Here is a 13,791-nt window from a genome sequence, read left to right on the forward strand (position 1 = left end):
TGACTCAATTAAGAATTACTCTACTGGAAATGTGTTCTCAATGCAGAATTCAGCTGTTCTTTGTTGCTGATAAAATGAAATATACCTCATTGCAAACACCAGTCCTGTACTTGGAAGAAAATAATTACTGATTCTAGGGTTACTATTCAGAATGTTCATCCAAGGTTCCAATTTTCCTTTTTGAGTTGTTACAGATATTCAATCTTCTTTGGGGGGAAAAATAATTTTAAAAAAGGGCTCTTACTAAAACTGAAAAGTTCTCTATTCAATGCTTTAGTAAAAGCAACTGAATTCCTTGGTTGCTGTCTATTTTCACCCCTCTTTTTTGTGGAAAAATCCCACTATTGATTCAATTGTTTTGGGGAAAAATCTCTCAAACTTGCTGTTAGGTGGTAATGATGAAGACTGGAGCCAAAAAATGGCAATGGAATTCAGTCCACACATTTTTCATAAATAATGAGACTGAGCTAAATTAATTACTTGCTCCTGTTTCTTCTTCCATTGGAAAACACAGCAAAACTTAGTTTGGCATATTTAAAGTGAATTGCATTCAATTAATTTCACCTGCAAGAAGGCAGAACTGTTTGTAAGAGAAATTTTATTTCTTGTCTAGACTGACAAACCTTTTTCAGAAAGTGAGACTTGTGCTGGGAAAGGGGTACTTCAGAAAGTTTGTTTAAAGACTGGGCAATAACACTTCCAAGCTAAGATGACAAATGGGCATTCATCTGTACTTCTGTACTTACCTGGATTTCTGGGACTCCAAGACCTAGTGCAGAGCACAAAGTGGTCAAACCCCATGGAGAATATCAACAAGAAGTTAAGACTTAATATGTGAAAAGTATAGTTGCTATACTTTCTCAAAACCCAAGTTCATTCAAGAGATTCTTTATCAGCACACATTGTCAGTTTTTACTATCTGTCTTTACTGAAGAATAACAAGGATTTATTATTAGTAAGTGTTCTGAAGTTGTACTGAAGTACAAAACACACTACAATACTGGAGAACTGCAGCACCACTTGCCAAAGTTGGTAATGGGAACAGGAGGAGCACTGACAAATCTGTTCAACTTCTTACTTCCAGCAGTTCTGCCTTTCAGAAACTTTTGCTTGAACACGTAAGAGTATTTCTGTAAGAGGTCATGTTGTTCAGGCCCTACCAGCTCAGTAGTTCACATAACATCCTGCAGGAAGTGATGAGGGCCATATGCTGCAGTCTTTGCCTTTACACAATTACATCTCCAGCACATTGGTAGTTCAGGTAATATGTGCATATTGAGCAGGCCCAGGGTCAACCACAGCAATGGATGAATTGCATGTGTAAAGCAGACTCAATGGTGCACCCATGTCCTGTCTGCAGCCCCACTTCCTGACCAAGTCTGGGAATCTCCAGAGGAAAAAAGAAGAGAACAATTAAAATAACCTCTTAACAGAGAAATTCATACAACACTTTCCAAACTGCCTTGTTTTCCACAAACACCTCAGATTTTGAGCATGGCATGTGGAGCAAGCCACAAAGGTAAGTGCAGAAATATCCCAGTGCCTGTTTACAACAACTTCTCATTAACCGGCAGGATGATCATCATGACAAGCATGGCCCAGAGCCAATACCAGTGCTACACTTTCAGTCTACAGTGTGGAAAGATGTCTATCCACATGCTCTCAAGCAAAAGAGATACCATTACATCTCCAACTCCCCCTAGAGATCTTAGGCATCCTCTTTTCAAGATTCCCTAGGTGATTGTTCCTTGCATTTCCTCAAGGGATGATGAGTCCTACTCTCATAAGACGACACCGATGACAACAGCTGCAAGTCTATTTTTGAAGAACACCATTTCCAATTAGTGAATATTAGAGTTATTCAGGCATCATCATGTATTAAAAATACTTTTAACATATCAGGACACAAATCTATTATAATGCTTTTCTAGCCACAAAAAGTCATCCTGTAGGTTAAAATTTTAAGTTACATGACCAGTAAAAAGTTTATTTTTATCATCAGGGTAGAAGAAGGAAGAAGGAAAACCAAGCTTATTTGAAAGGGGGGAGGTGGAGGGTTTTTGCCACTAGAGCAAACAGGATCACTGCATTCATTTTCTAATTCAATACACTACAAATCATTTCAATAACAGTACTGTCTTATAATCACTCAAGTGGTCTAACAGTCATAAGCTAAAGTAAATATGGAACAAGACATGAAACAAAGCTTGTATCTAAAATTATACCAAAACAAGCATGCTAATCTGGTGTAAGTGCCAGTTTCTTTTAAAACAAAGAGACAACACGCTTTTAAGAAAAGAAAACATTTACTTCAAATTGCAGTATAGGCTTTTCAATCACAGAAAAAGAAAAGAAAAACAGTGATCTGACAGCGGTCACATCCTGTGCAAAAAAACCTCGGGATAAAAAAAAAAAACAAACTGTAGCACAAGATACTTGAGCCGCTTACACATTGCAGGATAAAGTAAATAAATACAGTAGCTAGAATATGGCACTCTTGTGACAGACTCTAAACCCAGTGGAATGCCTCTGAAATATTTTTTTACCCTTGCGTTAGTAGCAAAGTCCCACCACCATGAAAGTAAAATAGTACAATGTTTTAAATAAAAACAAGCTAAAATATTTATATCTAAGAGAAGGATTTTACAGTTGTATCTTTTAAGTGCAGAAAATGGGACTTGGGCTTAGATCTTTCTTTAACACACACACACGCGCGCGCACGCACACACCCCTCCCCCAAAATCCCATTCAATCTCAAAAGTAAATTTGTTTGAGGAAAAACATTACCAAAGTTGCATAATTTCATTTGTTACTCCCACAGCTGGAAGTTAAATTCTAAACAGTCTTGAAACATGAACGTTCATCGTTAGCCAGTGAAACAAAGGACTTGTCAAAAGCCCTCAGGATTTCTTTATCCTCCAAATATTATTTTGCTTTCTCCTACGTCTTTAGACAACAATCCCTAAATTTGCAAACAAAAGAATGCAATATGCATCATACATCAAGAAAAGACGAAGTTGACAAAGAAGAACTTCCACGTTTCTGGATCTTTTCCTTGCTTCTTTCAAACTTCTTTATGATCTCAGTCACTATGCACACAGAGGAAGTGAGTCCCAGAAGAAAAAGTAAATCTGGAAAGAGATAATTAGCCTTTTAAAAATTTGCTATTTAAGGTTGAGGGCAAACTTAGAAAACAACAAAACTTACAAGACTTTCAAATTATCTCCCAGTCATTGGGTAAGTTCAGGAGAAATGAAGCAAGAATCAATTTTTGCAGGTCCACAATATTAATATGCATTGTTGATGCAGAAATCATAAGTACAGGCATGATATTTCTAACTTTTAAAGTATTTTATAACCCTATTTTTATTAACACCTATGAAAACAAAGAACACTAAGCAACATAACTTCATACTGAAAAAATATTAATATAATCAGAAATGACACTACAATAAAAATAATTATGTAAAAACATGTATTTCATGACAATCATTTATCTTTAACTCCAGAAAACTGAAGAAGTAATAAATGTATTAATAAGACCAAAGGCATTACATATCTGTAGCTTCTTAAAATCCTCATGTCTATTTATCCTATGGCAACGCAGTTGATTATTTAATAAAGGATCAAGATTTCTAAATAAGGTGTTTATATTTAGAGAAAAGACTTGCTAAATAGCAAGATTAATAGTGCTTAAAAGTCAATAAGCTCTATGCTTCATTTTTGCCTGCTTCAAAATTTATATTAAAAAACCTAATAAACATAAGCACCTAAGAAATTTAAGAATGCACTGATCAGTTGTGTACCATATGCATTTAAATCATGGTTCCCAAAGAAAATGTCTAAAAGGATTTTTTTTTTCCCCCTAAAAAGAAAAAAAAAGTCAGCAGGTTTTATAGTCCTGTTGTATGCAAACAGCCAGAAAGTACTCTTGCAGGACCATCAGCTAATTCATTTACAAATTAATCCTTAATGTACAATTTTGAAAAGGGAACTGTTTTTACCCAAGACACTCAGGCTCTCTGTTTGAAAAACCTTCTGAAGTGGAGGAAAGTAAATGACCAATAACTGCCCCATTATAGATCCAAGGACGGCATAGCAGAACATTTTGTTACTACAAAGTCCAATCTCAAACACAGATTTTGCCTGTAAAAGAAACAGCACATTACACTGTAATTATTAATTATCTAGACAAGAAAATAATTCTTAACTACAATTCCTTTTCATCTAGACTTTTAGAAAAACATAAAAGGTTATTGTTGACCTTTTAGATAATCCAGAACAAGTTCTTGAACAGGCTAATTGCATTTTCTCTCTGGTAAACAGAGTACAAATCTTGTCTTCATATTCAATGACTTCTATATTGAGCTCACTTTTCTGCAAGTACAGTGCACTAGAACGTGCCCTCTACAGAAGGAAGTTTTTATTGACCCTGACAATGCACATCAGAAAACAGACTGCAAATTAGAGTAAATGTAGTAATGTATACTAGCAACTTACTTTTCTCAAACTAGCACAAAATTTCAGACTTGTTCCCTTAAAACAAAAATATAGACAGAACAGTTTAAGAAATTTTCCTTGGATTATGGGTTTAGGGTTACAAAATAAAAAAGTTAAGGCCTTCAAGAAGTTTCAGATTCTGGCAAGGATGCTGAATTTTCATAAAAAACCCAACCAAGTGTACACAGCAATACAAAGGACCATCACATTTCAGCTTTTAATAATCATTTCCTTTATTCTGTCAGGACAGAAGCATTACTACCAGTTCTGTATCACATAAACAAGTTAAGGAAACTAATACTTATCTGTACTTTAAGAAATCCTACCTAGTAAATATGTGAAACTCTGAAGCTTAATAGCAAATGTGAAGTAAATCTGCAGGAAAACATTTGAAACAAACACAGCAAGATAGTCCCTCAAAGAAAATTCTGCTTATTGTGTAAATACTGTGTAAATGGACAACACGAATCACTTACCTGAGATCTCGAACTCAAAGCATTGAACATATCAAAAAATACAAAACAGGTGAAAGTCATGGTTGTATCTCGAGGCGTTATTACATTGTCTCTTAACTGCGAACAAAGGAAAATGAAAGGGCTTTAGCATGCTTTAAACCCGCCACAACTAAATGAATTTATTACAATAATTCAAGTTCTACTACCTAGTAAATGAAAGCAAAAGCAACTTGTTTGCCCCAAGCTGATTTAATACATCATACAGCAAAAATTATGCACCTGTAACTTATAACAATTTGTAATTCCAAGCTGTGATTAAATGAAGCCTCCTGACAAGTATTTATGCAAGCACACAGAATACCAAGAATTCTATGATGTACTACCAAAAGTTCAAACAACATTTTTCTCTACTGGAAGAAGAAAGTCAAATGGTTGTTTCATAATAGTCTGGTTAGAAGATCTGTACAATTACTTTCTATGAGCCAAGGTTTCCCAAGAAGATTTGGGACCTGGAAAAGTCTGTGTTAAAATAGAGATTGGGGGACCCCCCCCCCCCCCCCAAAAAAAAAGAAACCCAAAACCAAACCTGGTTTCCTCATTTCAACAACTACTTCAAAAATCTTCCTCTCTGACCTGCTAGCTGAATAGATCATTAAATAAGCATGGACAAAACTTGCAACCAAGCTCATACAAATTCTGAATTCCAACTGCTGGTATAAAAAGGACTTCTTTAAATTCATTGGTTACTGCTTTAAGTTTTGTACTTTTGTCATACCTCTCTCCAGAAGACGAACAGTGTTCCACACACAATAATTATTGATGAAACCAGTATTTTAACAATCAGGTTTTTGGTCAGAATGCTGTCCTTCAAATTTCTTGGAGGCTTCCGAATAACATCTTTATCCACAGGCTCCACCCCAAGACTTACAATTAGAAGAACATCTTAGATTCTTATCATCACAAAAATAATTCACTGCTTCTAACTTAAGGACTAGATTTTCTGTGTTGAAAGAAAGATTTTAATCTTCTCTCTACAGCCTAAGAATCATCTCAAATAAACACATGGTATTTTCTCTTTCAGAAAACTGAGTTACATGTATAAGTAACAGGCAATATTCTAACACTGCAGTTTGAGAGTCCATAATACATGATATCAGACAGTATAAAAATTACCAGATGTTAGTTTTAAAGGAAGCTGCAATATTAGTTATGTTCTCCATTTCTGTTACCCTGGTCAACCTAGCTAAGGAATTTACTGCTAGTTCCTTTCTACCTCTCCCTCCACCATCTATGTGCAGTGAAGAGGAAGAACCCAGAAGGAAGCCAGAATCCTGCATGCAAGTTTCATGGGCACATCCATGGATCTTTAGGTATCCATGCTGCCCCCATAATTATCGTTAAATACTAAAGCAAACCAAAAAGGAATGAACATAGAACTATACTGCAAACATTGTAATTCAAAGAAAAAGTTTGCTGTTTCAGAAACATTTCACTGAAGTTTAACACTTCACAGAGTTTCCTTCGTGAGCAACCATTTTCCTTGCTGAAATAAAAGGACTACAGACCTCTAATGGAATTTAAAGTAATTACTTACCTTTGAGCTGGAGGTCCATCCATAATAATATTGATCCATAAGATCTGCATGGCATTGAGAGGATTAGGAAAGTTCATTAATGTAGCCAGTGAGATTAAAGTCAGTGCTGCTATACTCCTGTTGAAAGAACCCATTTTTATAACTGTCAGCATAGAACATTTCTGAAGATCCACTGATAACTTTGTAATCAACACTTCAACTGTTTAAGAGTGGATACGGATTTTGACAGTGTCAATCATGACCGATGTAAGCCTAACTTTAAAGGTAGAGCATGAATTCATTTAGAATACTCATCTTGACACAGTCCATATTTAAAACAGCATAGTTTTGGTAATAAAAAGACAGCAAATTTTTGTCTTAAAAACCTCCTAAACTTTAAGATAGCATTTCAGAGTTATCACTCACCTTCACCTGATTGATTTTTTTATTGGGAAACCGGGTCCTATACTTTTACTGTGCCAGAAGCAGAACTTCTAAACATGGTTTTAAAAAACAAACTGCTTTTACACTTCTGATGTAAACACAACCATTCTGTGCACCCATCACTAGTTTGACTGATCAGTCAAGGCAAGGTACTACCCAAGCTCCCTAAAAATACCTACACCACCCCTTATCATCAGCAAGATGAGAAGGCTAGGCAAAGACTGAAAACAGATTAGCTGGTTGCAAGCTTGGGATTAGAGACCTGTCTAAATAAGTATACACTAATTGCTTTCAGTGCAAGATTAAGTGGTTTCATAACCAACAAGAGAGCAAGGCATATAATTCCAAATTTAGTGCGCTACTGAACCCTATTATGCTCTCCCTGCAAAGAGGTCCAGAGAAAAAGGGTAACTCACTCATCAAAAACCTGAGGCTACCATTCCCAAGGGTAACAGGCAAGCATACTTGCCTAGAATAGGATGCATAGTTATTTTTCAGAAGCAGATTTCTAGTCTTCTACCAATGCAGGACACTAGTCAAGATTGAAAGTATATGACACTTTTTAAAATTTTTATGCAAGTTTTAAGAGGTTGGTGTTTTCTGGGTTTTGTTGTGTTGGGTTTTTTTAGTGGGGATTTTGGGGGGGGGGGGGGGGTTGGGTTTTGGGGGGGGGTATTTGGCATTTGTGGAGGTTTGGGGTGGGTTTTGTGTTTTGGTTTTTTTAATTTCTGCAATTTTATTCAACCACTCTGAAATGCCATGAAGGCTTCAAAAAAGTAAATCAATGTGGTGAAGAGGAAAACCAGGTTCCTGAATCCAGATGCAACAAGATAAACTCACAAAATTTTTGAAACTAAGGCTTAATGAACTCTTGTTGTCTTGTCTTACGTACATGTGATACAGTTAGCATAGGGATCCTTATATGCAAGAAAAGGAAGTCAGCTTCACAGACCTAACTCATTTCACAAACCAGTACATGGGTTTACAGAGAAACTAACCTCCTGTTTCTCTGGTTTCCTCCATTTGATTACATGTTCTGGTTAAGGAGGAAATTTCTAACTTCTCCTTTAACATGGACCCAAAGGTAGCTATGTTGTTTCTCTCCATCCTCTCAGTTATTGACTTTTCACATCTTAACAGGAAGAACTGTGACAGTTAGATGTCTATTTATTGCACTGTTTTCTGGTTCTTTAAAAATTAAACAAGCCGTGAAAAACAAAATACGGAAAATTCAGAAGCATAGCATATCAGCATCCTACATGAAATTTACAATGTTCACATGAATTTAAGCAGCAGCTGCTTCATGATGCTTTGACTCATTCACAATGTATTTAGAAGCTTCTGATATTGTCAACTTTTCAAACTTACGTGCTCAGTTGAAATCTAACAAAGTTTTTTATGTTATTATAAATTCCTTTACCCTCTTCAATTGCAGACCTGCAATTAAGCACAAATATTACATTACTAGACAAATGAGACTACTGTCAAAAAAAGCTTAAAACAAACCAGAAAAGCTATTACTTTAAGCAGCAATACCAATGTCAAGAAACAAATGGAACTGAGGTTCTTATAAATTTGGAAGTCATTGTTTTTTAACTTGACTATGAGATTAATCACAACAGTTATTTTTCCAGCCGCTTAACTTTCAAAATGAAATGTCAATAGTAAAATCTCCTCCTTGTTCAAGATTCACCATCATCCTTGATGAGACCTTCCTATTCAAGTTAGACAATTAAAAAAAAAAATTAAAAAACACACACAGTTTTACAAAACCATAGAAATATAGCATGACTTCAGAAGACCATGTATTCTTACTTCACAGGAATGAAACAGGGATAGACCATCTTCTCAACCTCTAGCATGTGTCACAGCTTGCCTATCATATCGCAATTATAGCAGTGAGAAAGTGTTTTCTAATACCTAAATCAAGTCTACTCTGCTGCAGTAAAACTGATTTCTTTCTTCCATTCCCCCAACAGCCAAGAACTACAGTTAAAAGTTACAAAAGGAATGCTGATTAAGACAAAAAGATTAAAGGCAATGGGGGAAAGATGTAAAACTATGGAAGCTCACGGTTTTTTTTTCCCCTTAGCATTCACCACTCTCTTCACTCTCCTGTTGAGAACTTTCCTGATGAAGTGAGCAAAACTGGATAAAGCATTCCAGCAAAAGCCTCATCAAGCCCAAGTAAAGTTAAGTACTTACCACAGATGTCTTTCCTATGTACTCTTCTGAATATCTTAAAATGATTCCCTTCTCTCTTTTGTATTTGCACAAGAGCACATTGCTGAATTAGTATGGAAACTTTTTAACTCTCAGATCATCCTCTGACATACTGCTACCTAGGTAGATTTTCTTATATTGTACTTCTACATTTCGTTTCTTCCCAAGGGTTAAGCATCATACTTTCAGACAAACTGAAGTATACTGAGATTGATGCCTAATTTCAAAATGAAGGCTATCTTGCTAGACAACAACCACTACTTTCAAAAGTCAGATGGATTAAATTCAAAATAAGGTAAGTTTAGCTATGCTATCTTTGAAGTACACCAAACAAAAAAAATGAACAACTAACAAATAGCTGGTTACCAGAAGGTGGTAACTTATTTTCACCTGTAATATTTAAATAATTTATATTCCTTTCCTTTTCTGAAACACCACCATATTTAAAAAGAGTTGAAAACAAACACAGCATTGTGTAAAGTTTTTAAATCTTGAGGGGAATGCTCTCTCATTTTTACATAAGATTTATGCTTCTGAAGAAAGAAATTAAATGAAGATGAATCATACTGTCAGCTAACAGACTCAATTTCACCTTAGTTATGTTTCCAAATATACTATTACCATAATTCTACTTGGGGAAACAGAAATACAGGTTAGTTTTTTTAGCACATGCATACACAACCTCCTTTGTTACTTACATCTGATCTATATGCAAGAGCAAAGTAGCAAAAGGTCTAAATACGTAAATACATTCTTATATCAACATACATAAAAAGAGAGAAATGCTTAGCTGTCCCTTGTAGTACTATGTTCCCAGCACTTTTTTAAGAGGATAATACAGGTAATCACTGTAAAGATAACACTCCAGACTTAGCGGAGAACTCATTAACGGCTGCTACACTCCTAAGTTCAGGGAATTTCTTCTGTTTTTAACTCAGGCAACATTTCATCAAGACTATATAGCACAAGGTATGTACATAAATGCCACCTACATTATTGTCTGAAAATCATCATCCACGAGGATCATATCTGCTGCCTCTTTACAAACATCTGTTCCGGTTTGTCCCATTGCTACACCTATATCTGCAGCCTTCAGAGCAACAGCATCATTCACTCCATCTCCTGTCATAGCTACAACTGCACCATTATTTTGCAGGGACTAAAGAAAGGGAAAAAGAGGTTAAATCAGGGATTGAACTAACCCATCCTATAAAATTCTAGATACAAAGTTGGTGTCATCACCCCTCCAATTTCTTATAATTCCACTGTGAATTCCTTAAAAAAAAAAAAAGAAAATGTAGCTGTTTGTATTCTAATGAATTTTTACAAAAGATTTTAGGTTAAACTTCAGTTCATATATTCAGACAGCCTAAATTTGAAAGCTAGGGTATACAAAATCTGCCTTTAAGAGAAAGTAAAAAACTCTAGAGAAAGAAAGAATGCACTGTATTTACATTTTAACATTATCACCATCTTATAATTCTCAATATATTCCAACCGTCTCAATGTTTGACTTCCTTCTCCTTATCGTTGCTTTTCTGATTGTTCCAGTTGTTACACTGAGTATGTCCCTCTTTGCTACCTTCTTTTGTTAACTTCGGAATGGAAGCATTACCTCAGACATGGCTTGAAATTCATGCCCTTTTATCTTGTTCTGAGAAGTATCAGAAATACGGTTCTTTCGAGTTCCTAGTCAATTCAACTGCAATATGACACAAAATCTCAATCAAACTCCAGCTCCCTAGAGGAAAGCATGATGTTGCCTACCAGCAGCTGCCTACCCCTTGTGGGCACTATGCATTTTTCTAGGTAGTATTTTCAAATACACTTCACTTTCAAACCAAATGCATTTCTGATTTCATCTTGACACACTGTAGCACATTATAATTTAAGTAAAGGCACCACAAACAGTACCCATAGCAACAGTCCAGCATTTGATCCTCTAGTAAGACGTACCTTTATAATTTTCAATTTATGTCGAGGACTGGCTCTGTAAAATACTGCAACCTGTTAAAAGCACAATGAAGAAGTAGTGAAAATTTGAGAAATGTAGAGAATTGCACTGGATTCTATAAAGCTAGTGGATAGAAAAATACTATCAAAGGCCAACAGTACTCATGTTAGCTCTAAAGTTGATGCACCAGTGAGCTGTGTTTTAAATAGACTGAAATCATTAATTCCAGAAAAGATTCTAAGTGTGTTCTGGTAAACAAAGTCAGTGCTTCTTATTTCGAGATAGAATATGCAATTTAAAAACCTTCTGAAATTATGAAGCAACTGAGTTATAATGGCTTGTTGCTGGCCTTCTTGACTAAATTCATGCAGGCAATTGCCATGCTGACTCTACAATTAATGTCCTTTTCCTTTGTTAGCAGTAGTGGCAAGCTATTCAGGACATTTCAATTTTACTAGTTGATGTACCATACTATTAACAGATTAAAGTTTTAAAGCTAATTAATAAACATTCCAACTTAGAAGGAATTATTAATTTTCAGATTTTTTTTTTCTCTCTGGTCTTCTCTGTAAATTGAAATTTGAGCACATGGAATTTAGTTTTCCAAAACTCCATACTGTTAACATTCACACCTATTTTTCCTTTTTAAGGAACTGGATAAGAAGTTAGACTTAACAGCCATTTTAGACTGTAAACAGATATCAAATCTTCTTGGTTGATTTTAATTAATTCCTAGTAAGATTTTAAATAAACACCTAGAAAACTAATTGGGCCTCAGGTCAAACATGCACAAAGCAAATTTGTAGCTATTTTAGTTATTTAAGGTGGACAGCCCTTAAGAACAAGTATTACCAAATAAACCAAAAATTACTATTTGCCACACAATTCTTTTTTTCTAAGTTTGTTTTTGTGAGTCACCAAGGAAAGACACAAAGCTGACATGCACATTTCTTGATTGTAAATATTGGCTTCTGGCTTGCTTACATCAGACTCAAGCATGCTGCAGTCTAATTTTGTAGTTTTTTTGCAAACAGAGCAACATTTTGATGCATAAATTTTGCAATATAGCCAAGCCTGAACCTCAGTTGTATTTGATTATGCCTTCACATTTACAACTCTGACATTGGCTAATATATTTAGTTATCTAATAACTAAAAAGTATTAAGCAGAAACTCAAAAAATAGAACCTTCCAAAATTCTCAACCAGTGACCTCAGATCAATTAAAAATCATTAAAGATACAGACAGTTCCTCTCATGAATTACAAAAGAATGGACTGTCTGAAGATGCAAACTGTAAGTTTATATATATGAACTGAGCTACTCAAAGAAATAAAATAATCTAACAATACAAAAAGGTGATGATGCTCACTGAAGGTGAGAGGTGGCAAAATGAAAGTTCCAATACAGGCATTGAAAGCTGAAAACCGAATTGAATCCTTAAAAGAGACAAAAGTAATAAACTCACTATGAAATAAATTTTCATATGGTCATATGTCAAACCAAAAGATAGTTGTTTGATCTGGGACAGCTTCTGTGTTTCTGTACTAAAAGCCTCTGGTAATTTACTATATCACTTGTATTAGAACTATGTTATTTGTATCTCAGAAGTTACATTTTAGCTTTCCACAGAAAAAAAAATTTCTCAATATAAAAAACATCCTTTACTGCATTTCAGTAAGTAGTATATCAAAACAAACCTTTGGTGTTATTTGGGAAAGTTGCTGAATATCCAAATCATCTATTTCTTCTCCAGAGATTGCCTGTGAATTTTTGGAATACAATCCTAGTCGACTAGCTGGAAATAAATAATAAAAAAGGTATTATAATAACTTACCCTTTAAAACATTAAGTATCCAATTTTATTTTTTTTAAACCTACTATTTTCTACAGCATTTCAGATTTGAAATGCATAGAGCAGAACATCTTAACACCTTATTGGTTCATTATACTGGAGTAAATTATCTGAACTCTTGAGTAACAAAAACATGCTACAAAGTCTATTCTAATCAGATATCAAATATTTATTTCCTTAGACTTTTTAGACCTCAAGGTCTGTACTCCATTGTGTCAGGTGCCATATAAACACAAGACCTAAGTCCTCTCTAAAGAATTCACAGTTCAAAAATAACAAGACAGAAAATTAAAAGTGACATGGGGGAGACAAGGAAAAAAACCCTCTGAGAAAGTACTGCTAGTTTGGGGGTGCACTTTTTATGTGCACATTCAACTTTTTGTTCATCATCTTGTATGTAAAGAATTCATATTCTGGCTGAAGTACTTGTACTTTAATGTATTATATTGTAAAAAGAAGTAATTTGTTTAAATTTTTATTAATAATACTTAAACTTCAAACTCAGTTATATGGACAAAACTGTATTGGATAGTACTAAAGTGCCATATCCATCCTAAATACTCGCTGTCACTGGCTATTTTAGTTTCTCCCTGCTGCCATTAAGACAGGCTTCCAAAGCTGAGGGTACAGAGGGTGGTGTTGGGGGTATAAGAATCAGAAATCAAGTATGTGTTGTAACAAAATACGGTAAGAAAATACATAGTCTCTAACAGCAAAAGTCATACATTAACCAAATTAGAAAAACTACAGTTTAACCTGAAACCAAAGTATCACTTCAGACTAGGGTGT

General features: G+C 34.9%; 1 protein-coding gene across 11 annotated transcripts in view; it reads right to left on the reverse strand.

The window, feature by feature from the left end:
- Positions 1-2,287: 2,287 nt before the first annotated feature.
- ATP2C1 (ATPase secretory pathway Ca2+ transporting 1) overlaps positions 2,288-13,791 on the reverse strand; it is a 51,769-nt gene continuing 40,265 nt past the window's right edge. For all 11 annotated transcript variants that reach the window (XM_030007649.2, XM_030007651.2, XM_041122126.1 and 8 more), the window contains 9 exons: positions 12,848-12,945; positions 11,152-11,202; positions 10,188-10,354; positions 8,341-8,409; positions 6,550-6,666; positions 5,731-5,878; positions 4,977-5,072; positions 4,005-4,146; positions 2,288-3,131 (listed from right to left, as the gene is read on the reverse strand). In XM_030007649.2, the coding sequence (XP_029863509.1) occupies positions 2,995-3,131; positions 4,005-4,146; positions 4,977-5,072; positions 5,731-5,878; positions 6,550-6,666; positions 8,341-8,409; positions 10,188-10,354; positions 11,152-11,202; positions 12,848-12,945 (1,025 nt within the window). In that variant the 3' untranslated portion in view covers positions 2,288-2,994. The remainder of the gene's footprint in view (positions 3,132-4,004; positions 4,147-4,976; positions 5,073-5,730; positions 5,879-6,549; positions 6,667-8,340; positions 8,410-10,187; positions 10,355-11,151; positions 11,203-12,847; positions 12,946-13,791) is intronic.

This window comes from Aquila chrysaetos, chromosome 3, assembly GCF_900496995.4.
Source record: "Aquila chrysaetos chrysaetos chromosome 3, bAquChr1.4, whole genome shotgun sequence".
Classification (NCBI taxonomy): domain Eukaryota; kingdom Metazoa; phylum Chordata; class Aves; order Accipitriformes; family Accipitridae; genus Aquila; species Aquila chrysaetos.